Raw genomic sequence first — 27,459 nt, forward strand, 5'->3', positions numbered from 1 at the left:
TTTTATTTAAAAGTAGTCAAAGGAAGTGCACGGATAATTGATATGTAGTATTATTTAAAGTAAAAAAATAAAATAAAATCATCATAAGAAGGTATTCTCTATGTTTAATCACCACAATAAATTTAGATGTTAAATACGATTGATAATTATCCCGGGTTATTTATATGGTAATTACCATTACTGCTATCGTACTTAAATTAAATGATCTGAATCACCTTTCCACACCACCCACGTCGCTCTAAAGCCCAAGCAGTCTGCACCCTTTTTTTTTTTTGTGAAAAGTCTGCACCCTGCAATCCGTATTTTTTTTTGCAGATACGCGAGAAATGCCACAGACTGTATCATCCTTCATCCTGAGCACTTATATTTTGCCTCAGATAAAATATTGTTTTCATTCTTGAAAGCAATATTAATGATAGTATCAATTTAGCCGTTTTTTTCCCATGTCTGTCAGGAGGCCTCTATAGGCTGGCTGTTGTTTCTGAACATCTAGCACAAATACTTCTTCTCCATCTTGTTTAAAGTCAAGCCCATGAAAGTGTAATTGAGGTTTGCCTTCCATGGGATGTTGCCTGGCACAGCTCCTCCCTCCCTCTAACTCTGATCTATATAAACTACTAAGAGGGAGGAGTAGTTCATTTCAATTTCTTTGCCCACCATGAATACTCAAGAAACAAATGTTCAAAACCAATGTGTTCAACGAGCTGTAGATCTAATCGTTGAAGGTGTACTTGATGCACCAGTACACCACGAGTACGCATTTCTGGTAAAATGTTTTAGAGTCACCCAACTGATTCTAACAACAGCTTGTTTGGCATTGAGCAATCTTGAAGCAACCGGGAGGTTCTCTGATCAGATGGGCAATAGGCTTGTACTAGCCAGTTTCATCTTATCAGTACGTACTCATACCACTCCTTTAAGGTAGGAATAAATGCTTTAGAAGGAAGAGTCCCTTATTTCACCTTCTCTTTGGTAGATACCTGGCTTTCATCACTATGACATTGGACCTTGTCTTTGCCTTGCCTATTTACAAGGGAGCACTAAGCAGATACCATTTCCACATTCCCAGCATGTGCTTGGGTATTATGTTTGTTTGTTTGCTGGGTAGAACTCTAGATTTGCTGAGAATGGTATTAGAAGACTGTATCCATCCACAAGCTCGGGATGACGAGTCACCAAATCCTGCCAGAGTATAGCCACCCATTCTGAGCTTGTAGATGGATACAGTCCTCCAATTCCATTCTCAGCAAATCTAGAGTTTTATCCAGCAAAAAGCAAACATAATACCCAAGCACATGCTGGGAATGTGGAAATGGCATCTGCTTAGTGCTCCCTCGTAAATAGGCAAGGCAGAGACAAGGTCCAATGCCATAGTGATGAAAACCAGGGTATCTACCAAAGAGAAGGTGAAATAAGGGACTCTTCCTTCTAAAGCATTTATTCCTACCTTAAAGGAGTGGAATGAGTACGTACTAATAAGATGAAACTGGCTAGTACAAGCCTATTGCCCGTCTGATCACAGAACCTCTCGGTTGCTTCAAGATTGCTCAATGCCAAACAAGCTGTTGTTAGATTCAGTTGGGTGACTCTAAAACATTTTACCAGAAATGCGTACCTCGTGGTGTACTGGTGCATCAAGTACACCTTCAACGATTAGATCTACAGCTCGTTTTTTTTTTTTGAAAACATTCTACAGCTCGTTGAACACATTGATTTTGAACATTTGTTTCTTGAGTATTCATGGTGTGCAAAGAAATTGAAATGAACTACTCCTCCCTCCTAGTAGTTTATATAGATCAGAGTTAGAAGGAGGGAAGAGCTGTGCCAGGCAACATCTAATGATGAGGGTGCTTGCCAAAGCCTTTTCTGAAGTGACGAACTGATCGTCAATAGCCTTGAGCAATGCTCGGACATCCTTATGCTTTTCACTAACAGAACCCCGAATCCCATTAGATATTTTCGCCTTGATGTACATTGCGCTGAGCCGATTGGATCGATCCCATCGCTCATATAGCGCAACCTCATCTTGGGTACTTTCCTTAGTGGGGACAGGCGGTTGCTCATTGTGAATAGCGTAGTCCAAGTCTTTCCACCCTAGATTAAGAAGAATAGTTTCCTTCCACATTTTATAGTTGTCGCCCCTAAGTTCTGGAACTTCGATGTTCAAATCTGTGTGAGTAACGGATTGAGATGCTGTAAAGGTAAAGGTTTGGATTAGAATTTTGAGGCATGAATAGAATTGAATTGCATACATTACCAATGTAAATGATGCATATCCAAAATCCGAATGCAATAAAAATTGCCTGTGGGCTAAATTTTTACGCAAAATGGACCTTGTAAAATTAGAATAGAAATGAGATGGGTACAAGGTTGAATTTCTATTCTCAATGTTAAAAAACTACCAAAAACTATATGCCGACACATAATTGCCTGTGGGCTAAATTATGGTCATAGTTTGGTATTTTAACCTGATCAATCATATAAATATAACAAAATTGCCTGTGGGCTAAATTTCATTATATTAAGTATGATTAATCACAATTGATGCCTAAACTTTATGCGATTTCGGAAAAACTTGATGTACAATGTTAATTAAATTAAGGATGCTGTGGCTACTCCTTAATCAACTAAAAGTGTACTATCGCATCGGCATAGATTTTGAAAAGGCAAAACAAATTATGCAATTAACATGATATGCAATTCCCAAGTATACTCCCAGGAAAGTTGGTTGAGCTAAGGCCATTAAAAACCAACTCCTTAGACAGAGTAGGATTTCAAGGGAACTTGTAGCACATTGGCTAATTTTCAAGTTTGCTTCCCAAGAAACTTTCCCCGGGTCATGCAATTTCACATTATAGCAAAATTGTTCTGAAGGTGTTAACGATGTTCACGGTTTAGAAAAAGGCTTTAAGGATAGGTGAACTTTGAACTTAACGTACTACCTTCAGGCACTACTGTAGTTGTACTAAACTATATGTACTATGTAATATGCTAAAGTCCAATAACCTTAAGGAATTTCACTAATTCTTAAATATGCTTTTCTAAGGCATAAAATAAAATTGCATAATTAAAAAATAAATATTATGCTAATGGACATAAAACGCATATTACAATAACATAAAGTTCATATTATACAAGAAATTGCACAAAACATTATAGCAATTCAATAAATATGAACATAACAAATAATATAATTTAAATTCAATTTGCAATTTTGAATGAAAATTTCAATTAAAGACTATAATTTTCAAAACAAATTGTATATTGAATAAAAATAATATATGCATTGTTAAGTAGAAGGCCCAATATAATTAAACAAAAGTATATACATATGATAAACCAGAATAGTATATAAAAGGCCCAATTAAAACATTTTTTTTAATAAAGGGCCAGGCCCAAAAGTGGATCCGACCCAAGTTGCAGAAACACAAAACCAAAAAACCTAGCTGCTTTGAGATTAAACTCCCGCAGCCAACGCAAACAAAGAGAGAAAAAACGATCGGAAAGGGAACGGCCCCGGCAGAATCGTGCCGCAAGCCAGCGCTGACGCCGCCTTCCGCCGTCCGGCGACCGCCGTCCGCGAAACGAAGTCGCGTCATCTTCAAGCTTCATCGCCGGCATCGCCAATTTCTCGCCCGAAGCCTGCTTCGCCGCCGCTCTCCACCCGGACGCAAGACCCAGCGCCGCCGCCGGCATCACCGGATCGAAGAGCAAAACGCGAAACGAAGCCCAAAAACGGAGATACAACAGGTTTTTTTTTTTTTTTTTTTTTAAAACTGTTTCTCTGTTCGGCCACCGCCATCATGGAGGTCGCCGAAAAAGGAAAAACCAACGGCGACCGCCGCCCAATGGCAGTTGTGGTCGCCGGAAAGGAAAATGGGGATGTACCGGCGGCCGTCCAAATCCTTCACGGTTTGCCGGTCAGAATCCCATTCACCTCATTTTTTGTTTGTTTTTTTTTTTTTTAAACGAATGGCCTTCAATAGCCATAATATGGTATATTAAAATCAGATATTGTAACGGTTGTTGTTACAACCGTTACAAAAGCCTATATTGATGGTTCAATAGGCTATATAAGAAGGGTCCCTCACTGCGCAGGTTACTGCTTGATACACCATCTAAATTGAACCTGAGACAAGTGGGAGCCATTCTACCAGACACTTTGCAAGAATACTGACACTATCAACACATACAACAGCATCAAGCAAAGGCAATTCTAAAGACAACTATGGCTGGAGGTTAGTCTTATATTGTTAATGCTTACACTTACCTGCAATTGTAACAGCAGCAGCGAGGCGGCGACCGACCATCAGGCGGAGGTGGAAGCATAAGCGGGGTGGAGGCAGAGTCGCAGACTCGTATCCTTTTAAGCTGAGGGATATGGTTACAGAAGCTATGCCAAAGTATGAAGTGTATTATCATTGGTCAATAGAGTGATCTTAGGAAAACAACTACTGACTTATATACATATAGGAAAAAGACGAAACAGACTGCACATATCAAATGACATATGTGACACTGGACTTGAAATATGATGCAGCCTTAGTTTCTTCTTCTCGATACGACTTCACCATGCTGCCCTCAATCAGACAAGCAATCAATCATGCGTAGATCAGCTTTTGATGTCTTCCAGTCTTCCTTTTTTCTTTGTCCAAGGAAAAGCATGCGTTCAATGCCTAGAAGTTAAGGCTTTACTTCTTATTTGTCCAAGGAACATTTATTAGTATGGAGGTTGTTGTCTGTGTGAGACAGCAGCAGAAACTATTGGACATTTGTTCTGTGAATACCCAATGGTTACTCAACTTTGGACTGGTTTTGAGGACTTGTTGGATACCTGTGTTAGCTCTTGGACAAAAGCTTATGTTTCTTCATCTGTTTCGACACCTGTTGTTCCCAGTAATGCTCCTCCACTCGGTTATTTAAAAATGTAATGTCCACCGGAAAGAAGAGAGATCACATTTGAGTCACGGTCAATCCAAAAGTCAAATCTGCACGTGGCTCTTACGTTAATTACAAAAATGTCTCTGCCACACCTTAATTACAAAAATGTCACTGCCACACCTTAAGCGTCCGGTGTTTAAACTTCGGATGCATATTCTTCACATGTATATGATTGATTTTGTACTAGTCTGTCCTTGATCGATCAATCGACAATTATTGTTAAAGTGAGGAATTTGATTTTTTAAGAATTATTTCTACAAAATCTATTATTTGCTCGTGACAAAAAGTGTCAGTTTCTCTAGAATATATAAAATATTGTCTTCATTGAATAATGAATATTTTTTTTGAAATTATTTATATTATTTAATAGATAATAAACGTTTGATGAAAGAAAAAAAAGTGTTTAATTGATTGATCCCAATAACTCTTGCAGTTTTAAATGGATCGGAGTTCAAACATCCATCTTTTTAGAGTTGGGAACTGACATAAATAATCGTTCTATTTCAGCTAAATCCCACTCTAAAAGTTCCTTATTCTCCGACCCATCCAAGGATTTAAGAGATTGCTTCCACGACCCCAAAGATCCCATACTCTTCGGCCACTCCCAGATTACACAAGGGGGCGGCAGGGCTGGTGTGGTTTTTGAAGAGAGGTTTTTTGACTTATAATGAGGATGAAGCACAGTCCCAACGAAGAGAATGGCACCACTAAAATCTTCTCGAATGGCAAACAGAAAGGGATGGTCAGCCACAAAGTCTGTTTTATCTTCTTTCTCTATCCTGAAACCTGCTCCAGGCGGCATTAAAGAAACCGAAACAGCTGCGGCTTCTGTTCCTCCCTCATTAACCTCAATAAATGATTTTTGCAGGATTTTGGAAACATAGAGATCGGAACTCACCGGTGAATCCACCATCTCAGTGAGACCCCCACCCCTGGGATTGAACGGCACCTTCACCCCAAGCTCCCCCAGAACTCTTGAAACCTCAAACTGGAAAGAAATTTGGAATTTTGGGATCCGAAACTTTCCCACTGAGACTAGTTTGGTAGGGAGATGGCGCTCTAGAAACCCAGATTCAGAGCTCGCTTTTTCCAGCAAAGATGGCAGTCCATCCATGGCGTCAGGCAGAAAGAAGTACATGGAGAATCTACGACGCTTATTATCATCATTGCCTTTATTATAAGATAGTTTTAAGACTTTGAAACCACTGAATGCTTTCACATACTGCTTCTCACAGGTTCTCATGAAGGGGACTTGTATAGAGCTCCCATTAAGGAGGTGGAATTCGTGATCCTGCGTCTTCGATTCATTAAACTTGTTAGACCAATCTCCTTTAAAATACAGTGCACTTGCAAAAATGAGCCTTATTGTATCGTCGATTGCATTGGGAGGAAGTAAGTTGTTGATAAGACCTTTAGTTTCTTTCTCAGCCCACGAATTCACTTGATCAGCCACTTCACTTGCCTGGACAATCAACAACAACATCATATCATACTTATCTTTAATTTATATATGTATATATAATTAATCAACAGGTTAACCAGATCAAATTGTTTACCTCAAATCTCTATTTTTTTCTATTTTAAAAATGTTGTTACAGTGTGAATTTACTATTCATTCATATATATTTTTTTCATTTCTCCAAATTTTAAGAAAAAATAGTTATTCTCTAAGATCTAAAATCATATGAAGAACAATTCATATTTTTCAATTTAAAAATAATAATAATTCTATGAAACAAGTTTTTCATTTCTCTAATTTTTCCTCTTACTAAATTAAACCTATGAATCAAACCTTGTTTCGAAAATCAACGGATTCAGAAGTGGCCTTGTAAACAGTGTCCACCACATGCTTGAATGATGGCTTCAACGGCAGAGTGCGGTCGATCCACAAACCGTTGGCCACCGACAAGCATGGGCCGCCGGTAAGACTGCCGTCTACACGTATATTGTCAACGATCTGAGAGTAAAATGTGTTGAGATCGTCGATGGAGTCTGTCTTGAGAAAAGCGAGGAGTTCGTCACGAGTTGGGGAATTGGAGCCGACGGCGATGAGACTCAAGATGACGTTAATGGAGAGAGGAGAGAAAACTAGGTTAGAATCTCCTTCGGCCTGTGTAAAGAAGACGTGCTTAGCTAGCTTTAATGAAAGATCCACCTGATTCGTGATCGATTTACTGTTAACGTCCATGTTTGCCTCGGGGAACGAAGAATTGAAGACGTGCACTGCTTTTAGGTTTCTTCAACATCCCAACACTATTTATGGCAGTTTTTTAGAGCTTTTATCGTTAAAGCGGATAGCTAGGCAATCCTGACAATGACCAAGTTCCACCGTTCCTCGTCATAAAATTTATAAGCACATCTTGCTATTTTTATGAGGGGGGACTAAACACATCTTATGAAAACAATGAAAAAGGTGTACTCTTTTTTTGAAAACTGAAAAAGGTGTACTCTAATGCAACGTAATTCACCAACCAAGATTGCGCAATGGCCATTAAACCAAGATTGAATTTAGGGAAAAAGGCATTTTTAGTGTCCCTGAATTATTGTTAACGTAGGAAATTTAGTTCCACAAAAATTATTTTTACCATAAATAATTTTTTTAAAACAAAAATAAGAATATCATTACTCAAGATCAGTACGTTACAAATAAATCATTCCTCAGAGATGAAAACATCAGAAAACTCGGTAATTAAATCTTTTACATCAGCAAAGATAAGATGAAATTGTATTTCGGGGAATTAATGGGGTGTTTGGTTGGTTGTAATTGAAATTTCTTATTCAACAGACAATACACGCATGCCTTTAAATGTCATTTTACATGATTACATCTACTTAGTTACCAGTAAATAGCTAATTTATCAAACAATTTTATAACTCATTAATACAATCAAATTAGTCAAACAATTAAGACAAACAACCATCAACTACTAGCTAAACCAATCAGCTATCGACTATTGGCCGTTTGGGAACACCCCCATATAATGGGGATGAAGCACAGTCCCAACGAAGAGAATGGCACCACTAAAATCTTCTCGAATAGCAAACAGGAAGGGATGGTCAGCCACAAAGTCTGTCTTATCTTCTTTCTCTACCATGCAACATGTATACATCACACCAAATGAAACACCTACGGCTTCTGTTCCTCCCTCATTAACCTCAATAAACGATCCGTGCAGGATTTTTGAAACATACAACTCAGAACCCTCCGGTGAATCCACCATCTCAGTCAGACCCCCACCCGTGGGATTGAACGGCGTCACCACCCCAAGCTCCTCCAGAACTCTTGAACCTTCAAACTGGAAATATATTTGGAATTTTGGGATCAGAAACTTGCCCATTGAAACCATATGGGTAGGGAGGTGGCGCTCTATAAAGCTAGATTCAGAGCTCGTTTTTTCCAGCAAAGATGGCAGTCCATCCATGGCGTCAGGCAGAAAGAAGGACATGGAGAAACTACGACGCTCCTTATAATCATTGCCTCGATTATAAGATAGTTTTAAGACTTTGAAACCACTGAATGCTTTCACAGATTGCTTCAAATAGTTGCTCATGAAGGGGACTTGTATAGAGCTTCCATTAAGGAGGTGGAACTCGTGATCCTTCGTCATCGATGCATCAAACTCTCTCCAAGCTCCATTAAAATACAATGCACTTGTAAAAAGGAGCCGTGTTCTATTGTTAACTGCACTGGGAGGAAGTATGTGGTTGATACGACTTTTAGTTTTTTTTTCAACCCACAAATTCACTTCATCAACCACTTGGCTTGCCTAGACAATCAACAACATCTGTCAAACTTTAATTTCTGTCATAATTAATGATCAGGTTAAATGAATTCTCCAAATTCTAAAAACATGAAGAATAATCCTTACTCCATATTTTTCAATTAAAAAAATAATAATTTAATTAAAGAAGTTTTTCATTTTTCTCATTTCCCCCTTACTAAATCAACCCTAAGAATCTTACCTTGTGCCGAAAATCAACTGATTCAGATGCGGCTTTATAAACAGTATCCACCACATGCTTGAATGAAGGCTTTATTGGGAGAGTCCGGTCCATCCACAAACCGTTTGCCACCGACAAGCTTGGGCCGCCAGTAAGGCTGCCGTCTACCAGTATATAGCCCACGATCTGAGAGTAAAATGTGTTGAGGTCGTCGGTGGAGTCCGACTTTAGAAAAGCGAGGAGCTGGTCGCGAGTTGGGGAATCTGAACCAACGGCAATGAGACTCAAGATGACGTTAATGGATAGAGGAGAGAAAACTAGGTTGGAATCTCCTCCGGCCTCTGTAGAGAAGATGTGATTCGCTAGCTTTAATGAAAGATCCACCTGATTCTTGATCGATTCACGGTTAACGTCCATGTTTGCCTACCTCTGGTGGGAAGAAGACGTGCACTGCTCTTAGGTTTCTTTAAAATCCCTATACAATTTATAGCAGTTTTTAGAGATTTTATCATTAAAGCACGTCGGTCGGGTGGGACCAAATTTGGATGGGTCATAAATGTATTAAACTCGTCAAAGTGGGTCGGTGAGTGGAACCATATACAATTTATGGCAGTTTTTAGAGCTTTTACTGTTAAAGCACGTCGACGGGTGGGACCGAATTTTGATGTGCCATAAATGTATAAAACTTGTCAAAGTGGGTCGGTGAGTGGGACCGTATACAATCTATGGCAATTTTTAGAGCTTTTATTGTAAAAGCACGTCGGCCGGGTGGGACCAAATTTTGATGGGCCATAAATGTATAAAAACTCGTCAAAGTGGGTCGGTGAACAATTTATGGCAGTTTTTAGAGTTTTTACCATTAAAGCATGTCGGCGGAATGGGACCGAATTTTGATGGGCCATAAATGTATAAAACTCGTCAAAGTGGGTCGGTGAGTGGGACCGTATACAATTTATGGCAGTTTTTAGAGCTTTTATCGTTAAAGCACTGTTAGACAAGTTTAACTAAAAAGGAAGAGAAAACAAACAGCATTGGTTTTCACCATTGACTAGAGGTGTCAAATAGATCAATGAGTCTGGAATTTATACACAATTTGAGTGAGTCAACTCTGCTTGGTCCATTTATTACAATGGGCAGATTAGGACTAGCCATGTTTTGTTAATACATTCTCAGCCTATTGTAATTCGGTTCATTTTGATGCTTTAATATAAGTTGATTTTGATTTTTTTTTTAAAGGAACATTTATTAGTGGTATTAATTGTTTATTACGGAGTATATAATAATATAAACACACATTTTTTATTTTTTATTTTAAGGAACATTTATTAGTGGTATTAATTGTTTATTACGGAATATCTAATAATATAAACACACATTTTTTATTAAATTATATACACACAACGATGCAATGCCGATCACCCCACCTTACGCGTATGGTGTTTAAACTTCAGACGCAGATTCTTCACATGTATATGATTGATTTTGTACTAGTGTGTCTTTTTTTTTTTTAATATTTGATGGAGGGGGGAAACCCAAGTGATATACATAGGTCTCAGTTAGAGCCATACGCTAAACGCCATTGTGGGAATCCTAAGCTATCGAACTCAAGCAGATCCAGGATACTCTCCGGAGGGTCATTGATGATGTGAATACCTCTTGGATGCATCTTTGCAAAGCTTGCCATGCGGTCTGCCGGAGCATTGATCTCACATGGTATGGCAGTAATCTTCCAAGCTTCTAACTGCCTTAGCTCTTGATAGCAGGCTCTGACGATGTTGCAAATTCTGCTATTGTTGATAATCCCTTCGTTCACTGCAGCAGTAAGTTCCATGGAGTCACCTTCGAAGGTGACATTTCTGAATCCCATGTGATTTGCTACTTGTATACTTCTGAGTAGCGCCCATGCTTCAGCTTGTAATGGTGGACAGGACCCTATGTTGCAGATGAATCCTCCTTTCCATGACCCTTGGGAGTCCCTTATGGTCCCCCCGCAACCTGCACTGCTTGTTCTGGGATCAACTGCCCCGTCAAAATTAATCTTGATCATACCTTCCTCAGGCTTAGACCATGCTAATTTCTCCCATTTGTATGAATTAATTGAGAGTAGCAAATTTGGACCTTTTTCAAAGGTTGCTGTTATTTCCTTCACCTGGGAGTCAATCCATGCAATCTTGGAGAGGAGGGGTTGGGTTGTGTTTCTAAAAATGGCCTCGTTTCTCCACTTCCACACCCACCAAATCAATGTCGCGAATGTCACATTATCACTCGTAGGTTTGGATCGGCTGCCCTTATTGGATATTCCACAATCCAACCATTCTTTAAATGATAAGTTCAGTGTATTTGCATGGAATACTGGTAATATTCTGGACCAGAGCATATCTGCAGCTGGGCATTTCCGCAGAGCGTGATCAGCATCCTCTGCTTTGTCCCTACACATGTGGCATTTGTTATCATCTGTCATACCCCTGCGGGTTCTCAAACTATTCGTCAGAATTTTCTCATGTCGGGATAGCCATAGAAACGTCTTTATGCGGCTTGGAATTTTGAGTTTCCATATGGCATTCCACTTAGTTGCTTCTAACATAGTAGAATGGTTACACGCTATGTCATAAGCTGAGCTGACCGAAAATGAGTCTGCGGTCTCGTGTCTCCAAACTGTGAGATCCTCCAATTCTGAATCTTCCTCAACTATGATGGCTGCTATCTCGTTCAGAACTGATTCCGGGAGGAGATGTTGGAATTGAACCCATTTCCATCCCCTTCTTCTGCTCCAATAGGACCTGACTGATCTATATTGGTCTGGAAGGAAAACTAATGATGTTGCCTTGTCTATGAGAGGGCAGTCCCCTACCCATCTGTCTCGCCAAAAGGCGGTGCTGGAGCCATTCCTTATTAGCTTTGCCCTTCCCTTTAATAGAATAGGGACTGTCTTCAAGATACCTTTCCAAACGACCGACATATTTGATTTCGGTTTCCAGGTTGTAAAGTCTTGGGATGTGACCGAGTATTTTGCCTTTAGCACCTGTGTCCATAGACCATTTTCACCCTGTGACAGCCGCCATCCAAGTTTGGCTAGGAATGCCTCGTTCATGGAGTCAAGTCTGCGAAGGCCTAGTCCGCCCTCCGATTTACTTTTGGTGACCGTCAGCCAGTTAACTAGGTGGCTCTTTCTTGCGTCTGCTGAGCTGCCCCATAGGAAGTTTCTGATAAGCTGCTCCATAGCTTTGGTTACCCCAACCGGAAGGGTCGTCGTTTGCATTGCATAGAAAGGAATCGCTGACAGTACAGATTGAGCGAGAACGAGTCTTCCCGCAAAAGAAAGGGTCTTTGATTTCCAGCCCGTTAGTCTGTTCTGCATTCTTTCAATCAGGCTTGCGAACGTGTCTTTCTTTGGTCTGCCATGGATCGATGGAATACCTAGGTATTTTCCCAAGTCATCCACTCTCGGGATTCCAGTCATATTGGCCAGTTGATGTTGTAGATCGGCTTGTGTGTTCTTCGAGAAATACAGTGATGACTTTTGAGTATTTACGCTCTAGCCTGAGTGATCGCAGAAGATCCTTAGGCATGAGATCATTTCCTGGGCCTGCTCGATTGTAGCTTCTCCGAATAGCACCATATCGTTTGCAAAAAACAAGTGCGATAAATGAGGACCATGTCTAGTCAGTTTAATACCTTTCCACCTACCCGAATTCACAGAATCAAGGATGAGATGACTAAGTTTTTCAATGCATAAAACAAAGAGTAAGGGGGAGATAGGTTCTCCCTGTCTTATTCCTCTTGAAGGTCTGAACCAATCCGATTGTTGTCCACTCCAGTTGATCGCCAGTCTTGATGTTGAAATGCAGCTCATAATGTTCCTTTTCCAAGCTGCGTTAAAGCCGATATCCGAGAGAGATTCTTCAATGAACTCCCAAGACAGCTTGTCGTATGCCTTTTCCAAATCAATCTTCATTATCATTCACCCTACTTGGCCCTTTTTGGTTCGCATGGAATTGAGTACTTATTGGAAAACTATGATGTTATCTGCGATCTGTCGTCCTGGTATAAAGCTTGATTGGTGTTGCCCAATTAATTTCTTAGAAATATCCTTCAGCCTGGTTGTCATTGCTTTCGTTACTACCTTGTATGACACGTTGCAAAGCCCAATCGGCCGCAGTTGCTTGACTGATTCAGGGGAGGCCACCTTTGGAATGAGGGTGATAACTGTATCGTTCGTGCCTGTAGGGAAGGTGCCTGTTAAGAAGAATTCAGATGCAAAATCTAATATTTCATTACCCACAATAGACCAGGCTTTTTGGTAGAAGCCAGCAGTAAACCCGTCGGGGCCCGGGGCTTTGCAAGGGTCCATCTCGAAAAGAGCTTGTTTGATTTCTTCTGGCTCAAATGGTCGGTTCACTTCCCTCCAATCCTCCTCTGTCAGTCTGGGAAAATGACCCTGAATAAAAGGTTGGGGCCTGCTATTTCTATTTTTCGAGAAGAGCTGACTGAAGTAATTGCGAATATAACTTCTGATTGTGCCTTCGTTAGTCAGCCATTCCCCATTCTCAGTCCTGAGCTTATCAATTCTGGTATGTGACTTATTGACTGAGGTGGCCGTGTGGTAGTAGCGGGTGTTCCGATCCCCGGATGTAATCCATTGTTCTCTACACCGCTGGTACCATAAAATCTCCTCCTGCGCTAGTGTCTCATCAAGTTCCTCCCTCAACCTTTTCTCTAACTTGATGAGATTTCGGGTCAGTTGTTGAGTAAGGCAGTTTTGTATCCCTTTAATTCTAGCTAGTAGTCGTTTCTTCCTTTGGAACACATTACCAAATGTGTTGACGTTCCAATCTGTCAAGGCTTCTGCTGTTAACCTCTTGTTAGTTTCTAAATCATTACCTGTACTCCATGCCTTTCGAATGCAGTTTAGAAAGTCCTTGTGAGTTGTCCAAACCATATTGAATCTAAACTTCTTTGTATTTCTAGCTCTCAGCCGAGGATTTGTTGTTATAAGCAATGGTGCATGATCGGAATTGGCTATAGGCAGGTGATCTACCTCAGCGTCTGGAAATCTAAGTCTCCAATCTGCACTGCATAGGGCTCTGTCCAAACGGGCTCCATTAAATGTTGAAGAATTGACTCCTCTCATCCATGTAAATACTGAGCCCCTGAAACCTAAGTCTATTAGGCCTTCCCGGAATATCCACTCCCTAAAGTCTGTGCATCTGGTGGAGTTAAAGTGCTCCTTATTGCATACTTCACTGATGTTAATAACAGAGTTGAAATCCCCACAAGCTAACCATTGGGTTTGTGGGGTAAAGGCCTGCAAAGTAAGGTTAGAAAACAAACTTTTTCGAAGGGATGGATTTGGACTCCCATACACTGCTGAGAAAACCCAAGGAGTTGAGTTTTGTTCCATCACCTGCAAGTTAATAAACTGTGGGTGTGTGCCTAGGATTTCTACCTGTAGTGGTAGTTTCCAAAAGACCCATATACCACCCGAAAATCCAACCGCTTCAACCCTAACCCATTCATCAAAACCAAAATCAAAACAAATAGAGTTAGCCTGTCACCCGAAACTTTGGGTTCGAGCAGGCATGCAATCTCTGGAGAATATTCTCTGCAAAAATGTTTAAAGGTGCGCCTAAAAGCCCTAGAGGCAGCACCTTGACAATTCCAAATTAATATAATCATTAAAAACCAGCAAAAACAAGAAAAAAGTGCACAATTGCACAAAAACACTCATAGAACAGGAACGAACTGGCCTTCTTGGCCAGTGTCATCGTCCATAGTTGTATCCTCAACGCCCAGATTGTCAGTAAAGACCCTGGCAAGATCGGGTGGTTCTCCAAGTAAAGCAGCATCCTCTTCAGCTCTGTTTGATGATTCCCCGAGGTCATATTGATGGTGGACTACCGTTGTCATAATCTGCTTCCCGTTTCTTGAACCCCTCACGACCGTGTGTTCAGTCTCTGCTGCAGCTCGTCTGGGGAGCCCTCCTCCGCCACCCCTGCCTCTATATGCCCCTCGGCCGCTTGACCGAGGCTGTCTTCCTTGAGATAACTGAGGAATTGGTCCTTGAGTCACATGCGCTTGGATGTGAGGGGTGGTTCGAATTGCAGGCAAGTTCCTTGTCGTGTTCATGTTATTAGTGGTTGGCGTAGTGCCTTCTTGCATTGGATCGACTTCGTAGTCGGCTAATTGCTCCAGTGCGGCAAATCGAGAGCTTGTCGCCATTGCCCCTGGGTTAGGGTTCAACGTTGCGTTCTGATTCCTTCCTTTAACTGGTGGACCTGGGGGTCGATTGTCCGGCTTTCTCTGCCCTCTTCTGTCTTTCTTTGTTACAAGCATCCAAGCCCCAAAGTTGTCTTTGTAATCGCGGGTTGGTGCGGTCGGTCGTTGTGGTACTGGTTGCGTCCTCTGTGTCTATTGTCCTTCAGCCTGGGCTTCTTCGAGTAGCTGTTGATCTCCGATCTCCTCATCCTTACTACCTTCGCCTCCGCACTGCCCTTGTTTGTGGCTATAGATGCCACATTTGAAACAAACCATGTGGATCCCCTCATATTCAATAGGCCATACTTCTTCAGCTAACGTGAATTTTGATAGTAATGGTTTGGTCATATCCAACTCAACACAAATCCTACCGAATTTCCCTTTTGAAACTAAGCTTGTTGTGTAGTCGACCTTTACTGGGCGACCGACTTCTCTGCCTATTTTCATCAAGAACTCCTCCTCAAAATACTCAATCGGCAGTGAGGGAAATCTGATCCAGACTAGGAGTTTGTCTAATTTGTTCTTCCAGGGTATGAAATTGGGAACCCATTCTTGTACGGTAAGATAATGGCCCAGTATAATCCACGGTCCATCATATTTTGCGAATTCGTAATCCCGTAGGGATTCGAATTTTGCCAGATAGAAGTCTTGGTCGAGGGCGATTAGGTCGAAGCCTGCTTCTGGCTTCCACATCCTCTGCAATCTATTAATCAAGAACGAGTAACTCACCTTTCTTCCTAGCAATTTGATGATGAGCGTCCGTCGCCATGGCCGGCGCAGCCTCTCTTTCTCTTCCTTTGTTACTCGGATTATCGGACAATTCGGGTCCGCTCTTTCATCGCCCATAATTTCGTCGTCAGAAGCCGTTTCCTTATCAAACGGATCCTCGACATTCTTTCTGCCCCAGGCTGTGTTGGGTGTTTCGACTGGAGTTTGCCATCGAGTGGAATCCGGAGATTTGAGACCGGCAAACGTAGTTGTTTCTTGCCCGATTTCTGCTGGTTGAACCTGGTTTGATTTCTCCGTTGAATCCCTTGGTCGTTTCATTTTCTTAGTGTTACGTTGGAGTAGATCTTCGTCTTCCGGTGACCGAGCGGTCGCCGCCGGCGAGTTCTTCGCAGAGAGAGAATCCTCCGTCATTTCCATCTTAGTATGTACTAGTGTGTCTTTGATTGATCAATTGACAATCATGGTTAAAGTGAGGAATTTGATTTTTTAAGAATTAATTCTACAAAATCTATTATTTGCTTATGACTAAAAGTGTCAGTTTCTCTTGAATATATAAAATATTGTCTTCATTGAATAATGAATATTTATATTATTTAATAGATAATAAACATTTGATCCGTATGGAAGAAAGCAAAAAAAAATGTTTAATTGATTGATCCCAATAACTCTTGCGGTTTTAAATGGACCGGAGTTCAATCACCCATCTTTTTAGAATTGGAATAATCGTTCTATTTCAGCTAAATCCCACTCTAAAAGTTCCTTATTCTCCGACCCCCCAACAAAGGGTCTAAGAGATTGCAAAAGTCCCATACTCTCTGGCCCGATAGATGGTCTACGAGAACGCTCCCAGAATACCCAAGGGGGCGGTAGGGCTGGTGTGGGTTTTGAAGGGAGGTTTTTTGAGTTATACTGAGGATGAAGCACAGTCCCAACGAAGAGAATGGCACCACTCAAATCTTCTCTAATGGCAAACAGAAAGGGATGGTCAGCCACAAAGTCTGTTTTATCTTCTTTCTCTATCCTGAAACCTGCTCCAACCACCATTAAAGAAACTGAAACAGCTGCGGCTTCTGTTCCTCCTTCATTAACCTCAATAAATGATTTTTGCAGGATTTTGGAAACATAGAGCTCAGAACCCTCCGGTGAATCCACCATCTCAGTGAGACCCCCGCCCCTGGGATTGAACGGCGCCTTCACCCCAAGCTCCCCCAGAACTCTTGAAACCTCAAACTGGAAAGAAATTTGGAATTTTGGGATCCGAAACTTTCCCACTGAGACTAGTTTGGTAGGGAGATGGCGCTCTAGAAACCCAGATTCAGAGCTCGCTTTATCCAGCAAAGATGGCAGTCCATCCATGGCGTCAGGCAGAAAGAAGTACATGGAGAAACTACGACGCTCTTTATCATCATTGCCTCGATTATAAGATAGTTTTAAGACTTTGAAACCACTGAATGCTTTCACATACTGCTTCACACAGGTTCTCATGAAGGGGACTTGTATAGAGCTTCCATTAAGGAGGTGGAACTCGTGATCTTGCGTATTCGATTCGTTAAACTTCTTAGACCAATCTCCTTTAAAATACAGTGCACTTGCAAAAATGAGCCTTGTTGTATCGTCGATTGCACTGGGAGGAAGTAAGTTGTTGATAAGACCTTTAGTTTCTTTCTCAGCCCACGAATTCACTTGATCAACCACTTCACTTGCCTGGACAATCAACAACAACATCATACTTAGCTTTAATTTATATATGTATATATAATTAATCAACAGGTTAACCAGATCGAATTGTTTACATCAAATCTCTATTTTTCTCTATTTTAAAAATGTTGTTACAGTGTTGATTTACTATTCATTCATATATTTCTACATTTCTCCAAATTTAAAAAATTAGATATTCTCTAAATTCTAAAAACACGAAGAACTGTTCATATTTTTCTATTAAAAAAATAATAATGCTCTAAAACAAGTTTTTCATTTCACTAATTTTCCCCATACTAAATTAAACCTATAAATCAAACCTTGTTTTGAAAATCAACGGATTCAGAAGCGGCCTTGTAAACACTGTCCACCACATACTTGAATGAAGGCTTTAACGGCAGAGTGCGATCGATCCACAAACCGCTGGCCACCGACAAACATGGGCCGCCGGTAAGACTGCCGTCTACACGTATATTGTCAACGATCTGAGAGTAAAATGTGTTGAGATCGGTGGAGTCTGACATGAGAAAAGCAAGGAGTTCATCGCGAGTTGGGGAATTGGAGCCGACGGCGATGAGACTCAAGATGACGTTAATGGAGAGAGGAGAGAAAACTAGGTTGGAATCTCCTTCGGCCTGTGTAGAGAAGACGTGTTTCGCGAGCTTTAATGAAAGATCCACCTGATTCGTGATCGATTTACTGTTAACGTCCATGTTTGCCTCTGGGAACGAAGAATTGAAGACGTGCAATGCTTTTAGGTTTCTTCAAAATCCCAACACTATTTATGGCAGTTTTTATGATTAAAGCGGGCCGGTAAGCAGGCAATCCTGACCATGACCAGGTTCCACCGTTCCTCGTCATAAAATTTATAAGCACATCTTGCTATTTTTATGAGGGGGGACTAAACACGTCTTATGAAAACAATGAAAAAGGTGTACTCTTTTTTTGAAAACTGAAAAAGATGTACTCTAATGCAACGTAATTCACCAACCAAGATTGCGCAATGGCCATTAAACCAAGATTGAATTTAGAGGAAAAGCCATTTTTAGTGTCCCTGAATTATTGTTAAAGTAGGAAATTTAGTTCCACAAAAATTATTTTTACCATCAATAAATTTTTTTTAAAACAAAAACAAGAATATCATTACTCAAGATCAGTACATTACAAATAAATTATTCCTCAGAGATGAAAACATCAGAAAACTCGGTAATTAAACACCTGCGGCTTCTGTTCCTCCCTCATTAACCTCAATAAACGATCCGTGCAGGATTTTTGAAACATAAAGCTCATAACCCCCCAGTGAATCCACCATCTCAGTGAGACCCCCAACCGTGCGATTGAACGGCGCCACCACCCCAAGCTCCTCCAGAACTCTTGAACCTTCAAACTGGAAAGATATTTGGAATTTTGGGATCAGAAACTTTCCCACTGAAACCATATGGGTAGGGAGGTGGCGCTCTAGAAACCCAGATTCAGAGGTCGCTTTTTCCAGCAAAGATGGCAGTCCATCCATGGCGTCAGGCAGAAAGAAGTACATGGAGAAACTCCGGCGCTCCTTATAATCATTGCCTCGATTATAAGATAGTTTTAAGACTTTGAAACCATTGAATGCTTTCACAGATTGCTTCACATAGTTGCTCATGAAGGGGACTTGTATAGAGCTTCCATTAAGGAGGTGGAACTTGTGATCCTTCGTCATCCTTGCATCAAACTCTTGACTCCAAGCTCCATTAAAATACCATGCACTTGCAAAAAGGAGCCGTGTTCTATTGTTAACTGCACCTGGAGGAAGTATGTGGTTGATACGACTATTAGTTTTTTTTTCAACCCACAAATTCACTTCATCAACCACTTGGCTTGCCTAGACAATCAACAACATCTGTCAAACTTTAATTTCTGTCATAATTAATGATCAGGTTAAATGAATTCTCCAAATTCTAAAAACATGAAGAATAATCCTTACTCCATATTTTTCAATTAAAAAAATAATAATTTAATTAAAGAAGTTTTTCATTTTTCTCATTTCCCCCTTACTAAATCAACCCTAAGAATCTTACCTTGTGCCGAAAATCAACTGATTCAGATGCGGCTTTATAAACAGTATCCACCACATGCTTGAATGAAGGCTTTATTGGGAGAGTCCGGTCCATCCACAAACCGTTTGCCACCGACAAGCTTGGGCCGCCAGTAAGGCTGCCGTCTACCAGTATATAGCCCACGATCTGAGAGTAAAATGTGTTGAGGTTGTCGGTGGAGTCCGACTTTAGAAAAGCGAGGAGCTGGTCGCGAGTTGGGGAATCTGAACCAACGGCAATGAGACTCAAGATGACGTTAATGGATAGAGGAGAGAAAACTAGGTTGGAATCTCCTCCGGCCTCTGTAGAGAAGATGTGATTCGCTAGCTTTAATGAAAGATCCACCTGATTCTTGATCGATTCACGGTTAACGTCCATGTTTGCCTACCTCTGGTGGGAAGAAGACGTGCACTGCTCTTAGGTTTCTTTAAAATCCCTATACAATTTATAGCAGTTTTTAGAGATTTTATCATTAAAGCACGTCGGTCGAGTGGGACCAAATTTGGATGGGTCATAAATGTATTAAACTCGTCAAAGTGGGTCGGTGAGTGGAACCATATACAATTTATGGCAGTTTTTAGAGCTTTTACTGTTAAAGCACGTCGACGGGTGGGACCGAATTTTGATGTGCCATAAATGTATAAAACTTGTCAAAGTGGGTCGGTGAGTGGGAGCCTATACAATCTATGGCAATTTTTAGAGCTTTTATCGTAAAAGCACAGTCGGTCGGGTGGGACCAAATTTTGATGGGCCATAAATGTATAAAAACTCGTCAAAGTGGGTCGGTGAACAATTTATGGCAGTTTTTAGAGTTTTTACCATTAAAGCACGTCGGCGGAGTGGGATCGAATTTTGATGGGCCATAAATGTATAAAACTCGTCAAAGTGGGTCGGTGAATGGGACCGTATACAATTTATGGCAGTTTTTAGAGCTTTTATCATTAAAGCACGTCAGTCGTGTGGGACCAAATTTTGAGGGGCCATAAATGTATAAAAACTCGTCAAAGTGGGTGGGTGAGTGGGACCGTNAATTTTGATGGGCCATAAATGTATAAAAACTCGTCAAAGTGGGTCGGTGAACAATTTATGGCAGTTTTTAGAGTTTTTACCATTAAAGCACGTCGGCGGAGTGGGATCGAATTTTGATGGGCCATAAATGTATAAAACTCGTCAAAGTGGGTCGGTGAATGGGACCGTATACAATTTATGGCTGTTTTTAGAGCTTTTATCATTAAAGCACGTCAGTCGTGTGGGACCAAATTTTGAGGGGCCATAAATGTATAAAAACTCGTCAAAGTGGGTGGGTGAGTGGGACCGTATACAATTTATGGCAGTTTTTAGAGTTTTTACCGTTAAAGCACGTCGACGAATGGGACCGAATTTTGATGGGCCATAAATGTATAAAAACTCGTCAAAGTGGGTCGGTGAACAATTTATGGCAGTTTTTAGAGTTTTTACCATTAAAGCACGTCGGCGGAGTGGGATCGAATTTTGATGGGCCATAAATGTATAAAACTCGTCAAAGTGGGTCGGTGAATGGGACCGTATACAATTTATGGCTGTTTTTAGAGCTTTTATCATTAAAGCACGTCAGTCGTGTGGGACCAAATTTTGAGGGGCCATAAATGTATAAAAACTCGTCAAAGTGGGTGGGTGAGTGGGACCGTATACAATTTATGGCAGTTTTTAGAGTTTTTACCGTTAAAGCACGTCGACGAATGGGACCGAATTTTGATGGGCCATAAATGTATAAAAACTCGTCAAAGTGGGTGGGTGAGTGGGACCGTATACAATTTATGGCAGTTTTTAGAGTTTTTACCGTTAAAGCACGTCGACGAATGGGACCGAATTTTGATGGGCCATAAATGTATAAAACTCATCAAAGTGGGTTAGTGAGTGGGACCAAATTTGATGGGTTATAAAATTTATTGTTGTCAATTTATACTACTGATAATGTAGTATTTGTTCATATGTACTTTCAGGCTTGAACCCACGACTTCCCGAGCAACTTGATGCTATTGGACCACAAGTCCACAAGGTCCTTAACCGTTGTTTTGATATTATTTAGATTTTAACAAATTCTGCAATTTCACTGTTTTCAATGTCTACAAAATTACTAATCTATTACAATTACAGAATTCATACTTTTGAAATGCATAATTTCTTAACACATGACACATATACGTAATGTATTTACTTATTTTCAAATGTGATTTATGCAGGTTTATATTGTATAAGCAAAAAATTCCACTACACAATACATAATTTCAAAGCATAAGACACACGATATGTTGTGTGTTACACATGTATAAAAATCATATTTTAGTGTACATTATTTCATAACACCAGACACAAAAAGTCACATATATATGTTTTTAGGGCTGTTAGCGAACAGAGCTTTTGACAAACTACTCGTGTTCGAGCTCGGTAAGCGTTCACTTATATTCGTTTATTAAGGTTACGAACATTAACAAACAAAATTTAGAGTTCGGTTAATAAACGAACAGAGTCTGAACAGTGGTAAGCTCGTTTGTTAAGTGTTCGCAAACAAGCTCGTTTGTGTTCGTTTAGTAGTGTTCGTGAACAAGCTCGATTGTGTTCGTTTAGTAGGGTTCGCGAACAAACTCGTTCAGTGTTCGTTTAATAATATTAGCAAACTTGTTTACAAACATATACATACATACATATAATATATATATATATATATATATATATATATATATATAATTGTTCATGAACGTAGATTATTTATTGTTCACAAACAAAATGTGTTCATAAACATGTGCAGGTGCTTGGTTATTAAGTGTTCACGAACATGTTCATGAACATGTTTGTGAACGTGTTCGTTAACGTTTGCGAACACGTTCGTGAACCTGTTCGTTAACATTAACGAACACGTTTGTGAACGTGTTCACGAACGTTAACGAACACTAACGAACGCTTAACAAACGAATACGAACAGGATTTTCAAAAATCTTAACAAACGAACACAAACACGAACACCTCAAAATCCTTAACAAACGAACACGAACAGCCTCCGTTCGTTTATGTTCGGTTCGTTAACAGCCCTATATGTTTTATAATAAAAAATAATTGTAATTTGAATTGAACAACCAAACGATTGTTGTCAAATTCCTAAACTTTTCCTCGTCGGAATACTTCTTGCCTTCTTTTATTTGCAGCATGCCCAAGCTCAGGGCGCTGATATTAATAAACTATAGCACCTCCAATGCAGTCCTCCACAACGTTTCGGTTTTCAATGCTCTTCCCCGACAGGAATTACCTGGACACCAGCATCTTGCTGGACAGGAACAGTAGCTTGCCACTCTTCCCCGACAAGAATTGTCTGGACACCAGCGTCACAAGATAAAAGAAAACAATCTCCAATACTACTCCTAAAAAACATATTAAAAGAAAAATAATAACATCTTCCAAGCAAAAAACACTAATTCTTTGGAAAAAAACCACAGGAAGTGCCAAAAAAAACACAGGACAAACAGGGAGTTGCTAAAGAAGAAGTTGGTTGGAATAGCTGGACACCGGCCTCCTGAGCTGCCCGATTAGCTGTCTGGACACTGGCCTCAGAATGGATGGCTATACTCTGGCAGGATTTGGTGGCTGATGGATACAGTCATCCAATACCGTTCCGAGCATTTCCAGAACTCTACCCAGCAAACAAGCCATCATCAAACCCAAGCACATGCTGGGAATGTGGAAATGGCATTTGCTTAGTGCTTCCTTGTGGAAAGGCAAGGCAGGGAGGAGGTCCAATGCCATAGTGATGAAAGCCAGGATATCTACCAAAGAGAATGTGAAATAAGGGACTCTTCCTTCTAAAGAATTTATTACTACGGTAAAGACTGGTATGATTACTGATAAGGTGAGGCTGGCTAGAACAAGCCTCTTGCTTGTCTGATTAGAGAGGCGCCCAGTAGCTTCAACACTGTTCAATGCCAAGCAAGCTATTGTTAACAGCAATTGCCTGGACACCCGCCTCAATGTCCTCAGGCTCTTCACCAACCCCAACAGAAATTTGTGACCCGACATCCTCTGCTTAATAGAATTACAACTAACTGCTCTGATATGCTCTGATCCTAGCTTTGATATGCTCTGATCCTAACTCTGATATATTCTGATCTACTATGAGGGATCAATTTTATGGTAATGGTTCTAATATTAAATGTCATGCATAGTATCCTTGCTTGTGGTGCTAATGACATTTGCTTGGTTTGCACCACTCACACCTCATATTAGCACCATGAATACTGAAGAAGCTTCACCAAACAACCCTCCACCAAACAACCCAGTTCAAAGATTTCCATTGTCTATAAAATGCTGTAAGGTCATTCAACTATGCATGACATTTGCTTGGTTTGTCATAGGTATTGCATTTGCAACTGTTGTCATCCCTGCTACCCTAGAGGGTTTCCTTCTAGTACTCAATGTTATATTATCAGTGATAATACCTTTCATTTCAATACTAATATCTTCATTGGAAAGAAGATTACTTCGCATTATTGTTGGAGGTGTTTTCTTTCGCATTATTGGAATAGTTTTTGCCTCGTCTTTGGAAGATAGCATCGCCTATATCAATTTGATATTGATGATTATCTATTATTGGAGTATAGATGGATCACCACGCAATTGCAGGTTCAGCCTTTCAACTACAGTATGACCTTAGCCGCTTTCGTAGTAGAGTCTTGAACATCACTGGTGATGCAGTTTTGTCCCCAACCACTAACTGCAGAGGAAGAGCCACAACCAGAGGATGCCGGGTCACCAATGAGCCACAACCAGAGGATGCCGGGTCACCAATTTCTGTTGGGGTTTTCAAAATTGGCATTGATTGACTTAGCTCACTAAGCGGATAACCCTTTATCAAAATAAAAAGGGTTCTAATGTCAACTTTAAACATGAAACTACCCACTTTAGTAACATCGATTTATCCACGACAGCTTCATCCGATAGTAAGTATCACATCGACTGCCCAGAGCGCCCCCTCGGATATAGGAGGGCTCTTTTCGGGCGTCTGTGAGCACTATCAGGAGTGGATGCTTATTTCCGGCAGGCAATTACCTCCGCAATGGTCAATACCTGACTTTGTGCGGACGGTTCTTGGGAACGAGGCTGTTCAAAGCGCCTAGGGAAAACACACATTTTTTTATTAAATTATATACACGTAACGATGCAATGCCGTTTGAACATATATATATAGATATATGTTCATACACACACATATATATATTAATTACAAAAATGTCACCGCCCCACCTTACAAGTCCGGTGTTTAAACTTCGGATGCAGATTCTTCACATGTATATGATTGATTTTGTACTGGTGTGTCCTTCATCGATCAATGGACAATTATTGTTAAAGTGAGAAATTTGATTTTTTAAGAATTATTTCTACAAAATCTATTATTTGTCATGAAAGTGCGAGTATCTCTAGAATATATAAAATACTGTCTTCATTGAATAATGAATATTTATATTATTTAATAGATAATAAACATTTGATCCAGATGGAAGAAAAAAAAAGTGTTCAATTGATTGATCCCAAATAACTCTTGTGATTTTAAATGGATCGGAATTCAAACACCCATCTTTTTAGTATTGGAAAGTGACATAAATAATCGTTCTATTTCAGCAAAATCCGACTCTAAAAATTCCTTATTCTCCGACCCCCAACAAAGGATGTAAGAGATTGATTCCACGACTGCTTCCACGACCTGAAAGGTCCCATACTCTCTGGCCAGACAGATGGTTTAGGAGGATACTCCGAGATTACACCGGGGCCGGCAGGGCTGGTGTGGTTTTTGAAGAGAGGTTTTTTGATTTATAATGAGGATGAAGCACAGTCCCAACGAAGAGAATGACACCACTAAAATCTTCTCCAATGGCAAACAGAAAGGGATGGTCAGCCACAAAGTCTATTTTATCTTCTTTCTCTACCCTGTAACAGGCGCCAGAAAAGAAATCGAAACAGTTGCGGCTTCTGTTCCTCCCTCATTAACCTCAATAAATGATTTTTGCAGGATTTTGGAAACATAGAGATCAGAACTCTCCGGTGAATCCACCATCTCAGTGAGACCCCCACCCCTGGGATTGAACGGCGCCTTCACCCCAAGCTCCCCCATAACTCTTGAAACCTCAAACTGGAATGAAATTTGGAATTTTGGGATCCGAAACTTTCCCACTGAGACTAGTTTGGTAGGGAGATGGCGCTCTAGAAACCCAGATTCAGAGCTCGCTTTTTCCAGCAAAGATGGAAGTCCATCCATGGCGTCACGCAGAAAGAAGTACATGGAGAATCTACGACGCTTATTATCATCATTGCCTTTATTATAAGATAGTTTTAAGACTTTGAAACCACTGAATGCTTTCACATACTGCTTCACACAGGTTCTCATGAAGGGGACTTGTATAGAGCTTCCATTAAGGAGGTGGAACTCGTGATCTTACGTCATCGATTCCTTAAACTTATTAGACCAATCTCCTTTAAAATATAATGCACTTGCAAAAATGAGCCTCAATTAAACTGCGGCTTTACTGAAACACCTGCGGCTTCTGTTCCTCCCTCATTAACCTCAATAAATGATCCGTGCAGGATTTTTGAAACATAAAGCTCAGAACCCTCCGGTGAATCCACCATCTCAGTGAGACCCCCACCCGTGGGATTGAACGGCGCCACCACCCCAAGCTCCTCCAGAACTCTTGAACCTTCAAACTGGAAAGATATTTGGAATTTTGGGATCAGAAACTTTCCCACTGAAACCATATGGGTAGGGAGGTGGCGCTCTATAAACCCAGATTCAGAGCTGGCTTTATCCACCAAAGATGGCAGTCCATCCATGGCGTCAGGCAGAAAGAAGTACATGGAGAAACTACAGCGCTCCTTATAATCATTGCCTCGATTATAAGATAGTTTTAAGACTTTGAAACCATTGAATGCTTTCACATATTGCTTCACATAGTTGCTCATGAAGGGGACTTGTATAGAGCTTCCATTAAGGAGGTGGAACTCGTGATCCTTCGTCATTACATCAAACTCTTGACTCCAAGCTCTATTAAAATAGAGTGCACTTGCAAAAAGGAGCCGTGTTCTATTGTTAACTGCACTGGGAGGAAGTATGTGGTTGATAGACATTTAGTTTTTTTTTCAACCCACAAATTCACTTCATCAACCACTTCGCTTGCCTGGACAATCAACAACATCTATCAAACTTGAATTTCTGTCATAATTAATGATCAGGTTAAATGAATTCTCCAAATTCTAAAAACATGAATAATCCTTACTCCATATTTTTCAATTAAAAAAATTATTATTTAATTAAAGAAGTTTTTCATTTTTCTCATTTTCTCCCTTACTAAATCAACCCTAAGAATCTTACCTTTTGCAAAAAATCAACTGATTCAGATGCGGCCTTGTAATCCGTGTCCACCACATGCTTGAATGAAGGCTTTATTGGGAGAGTCTGGTCCATCCACAAACCGTTTGCCATCGACAAGCTTGGGTCGCCAGTAAGGCTGTCGTCTGCCAGTATATGGCCAATGATCTGAGAGTAAAATGTGTTGAGGTCGTCGGTGGAGTCCGACTTTAGAAAAGCGAGGAGCTGGTCGTGAGTTGGGGAATCTGAACCAACGGCAATGAGACTCAAGATGACGTTAATGGATAGAGGAGAGAAAACTAGGTTGGAATCTCCTCCGGCCTTTGTAGAGAAGATGTGCTTCGCTAGCTTTAATGAAAGATCCACCTGATTCTTGATCGATTCACGGTTAATGTCCATGTTTGCCTACCTCTGGTGGGAAAAAGACGTGCA

At 40.6% G+C, this 27,459-nt stretch overlaps 5 protein-coding genes, 1 long non-coding RNA gene and 1 pseudogene across 7 annotated transcripts; 1 reads left to right on the forward strand and 6 right to left on the reverse strand.

Annotated features, from left to right (window-relative positions):
• The first annotated feature begins 3,442 nt into the window (after positions 1-3,442).
• On the forward strand, positions 3,443-5,221 carry LOC116013835. 2 transcript variants are annotated; one of them, XR_004097290.1, is made up of 3 exons: positions 3,443-3,750; positions 4,099-4,403; positions 4,474-5,221. It is a non-coding gene; the product is annotated as an uncharacterized LOC116013835 (long non-coding RNA). The 2 variants fall into 2 exon arrangements; XR_004097289.1 differs by having other exon boundaries at positions 3,448-3,750; positions 4,099-5,221.
• A 171-nt stretch (positions 5,222-5,392) lies between these two features.
• Positions 5,393-7,147, reverse strand: LOC116013298 (serpin-ZX-like). Its single transcript, XM_031252979.1, has 2 exons — positions 6,734-7,147; positions 5,393-6,403 (listed from the first exon to the last, which is right to left on the reverse strand). Exons 1-2 carry the CDS (start codon positions 7,127-7,129, stop codon positions 5,393-5,395), a joined length of 1,407 nt encoding a protein of 468 aa, XP_031108839.1. The 5' UTR covers positions 7,130-7,147.
• A 745-nt stretch (positions 7,148-7,892) lies between these two features.
• On the reverse strand, positions 7,893-9,300 carry LOC116013309 (serpin-ZX-like). Its single transcript, XM_031252991.1, has 2 exons — positions 8,905-9,300; positions 7,893-8,708 (listed from the first exon to the last, which is right to left on the reverse strand). Exons 1-2 carry the CDS (start codon positions 9,298-9,300, stop codon positions 7,893-7,895), a joined length of 1,212 nt encoding a protein of 403 aa, XP_031108851.1.
• A 5,991-nt stretch (positions 9,301-15,291) lies between these two features.
• LOC116013333 lies at positions 15,292-16,278 on the reverse strand. The gene has a single exon (XM_031253025.1). It carries the CDS (start codon positions 16,276-16,278, stop codon positions 15,292-15,294), a length of 987 nt encoding a protein of 328 aa, XP_031108885.1.
• Positions 16,279-16,575: 297 nt separating this feature from the next.
• LOC116013341 (serpin-ZX-like) lies at positions 16,576-18,296 on the reverse strand. Its single transcript, XM_031253036.1, has 2 exons — positions 17,886-18,296; positions 16,576-17,571 (listed from the first exon to the last, which is right to left on the reverse strand). Exons 1-2 carry the CDS (start codon positions 18,276-18,278, stop codon positions 16,576-16,578), a joined length of 1,389 nt encoding a protein of 462 aa, XP_031108896.1. The 5' UTR covers positions 18,279-18,296.
• A 479-nt stretch (positions 18,297-18,775) lies between these two features.
• Positions 18,776-20,042, reverse strand: LOC116013353 (serpin-ZX-like). Its single transcript, XM_031253047.1, has 2 exons — positions 19,623-20,042; positions 18,776-19,426 (listed from the first exon to the last, which is right to left on the reverse strand). The coding sequence occupies exons 1-2, from the start codon at positions 20,016-20,018 to the stop codon at positions 18,776-18,778; spliced, it is 1,047 nt and encodes a 348-aa protein (XP_031108907.1). The 5' UTR covers positions 20,019-20,042.
• Positions 20,043-25,423: 5,381 nt separating this feature from the next.
• On the reverse strand, positions 25,424-27,426 carry LOC116013361 (annotated as a pseudogene).
• Positions 27,427-27,459: the final 33 nt, after the last annotated feature.

This window comes from Ipomoea triloba, chromosome 1 (genome assembly GCF_003576645.1).
Source record: "Ipomoea triloba cultivar NCNSP0323 chromosome 1, ASM357664v1".
In the NCBI taxonomy this organism is placed as follows: domain Eukaryota; kingdom Viridiplantae; phylum Streptophyta; class Magnoliopsida; order Solanales; family Convolvulaceae; genus Ipomoea; species Ipomoea triloba.

Excerpts from the sequence above, each read along its gene's own strand:
- LOC116013333 (XM_031253025.1), bottom strand. The coding sequence starts at position 16,278 with ATGACGGAGGATTCTCTCTCTGCGAAGAACTCGCCGGCGGCGACCGCT.
- LOC116013309 (XM_031252991.1), bottom strand. The coding sequence starts at position 9,300 with ATGGACGTTAACCGTGAATCGATCAAGAATCAGGTGGATCTTTCATTA. Across the intron at positions 8,709-8,904 it reads CAGTTGATTTTCGGCACAAG|GCAAGCCAAGTGGTTGATGA; the intron begins GTAAGATTCTTA and ends TTGATTGTCTAG.
- LOC116013298 (XM_031252979.1), bottom strand. The coding sequence starts at position 7,129 with ATGGACGTTAACAGTAAATCGATCACGAATCAGGTGGATCTTTCATTA. Across the intron at positions 6,404-6,733 it reads CCGTTGATTTTCGAAACAAG|GCAAGTGAAGTGGCTGATCA; the intron begins GTTTGATTCATA and ends TTGATTGTCCAG.
- LOC116013353 (XM_031253047.1), bottom strand. The coding sequence starts at position 20,018 with ATGGACGTTAACCGTGAATCGATCAAGAATCAGGTGGATCTTTCATTA. Across the intron at positions 19,427-19,622 it reads CAGTTGATTTTCGGCACAAG|GCAAGCCAAGTGGTTGATGA; the intron begins GTAAGATTCTTA and ends TTGATTGTCTAG.
- LOC116013341 (XM_031253036.1), bottom strand. The coding sequence starts at position 18,278 with ATGGACGTTAACAGTAAATCGATCACGAATCAGGTGGATCTTTCATTA. Across the intron at positions 17,572-17,885 it reads CCGTTGATTTTCAAAACAAG|GCAAGTGAAGTGGTTGATCA; the intron begins GTTTGATTTATA and ends TTGATTGTCCAG.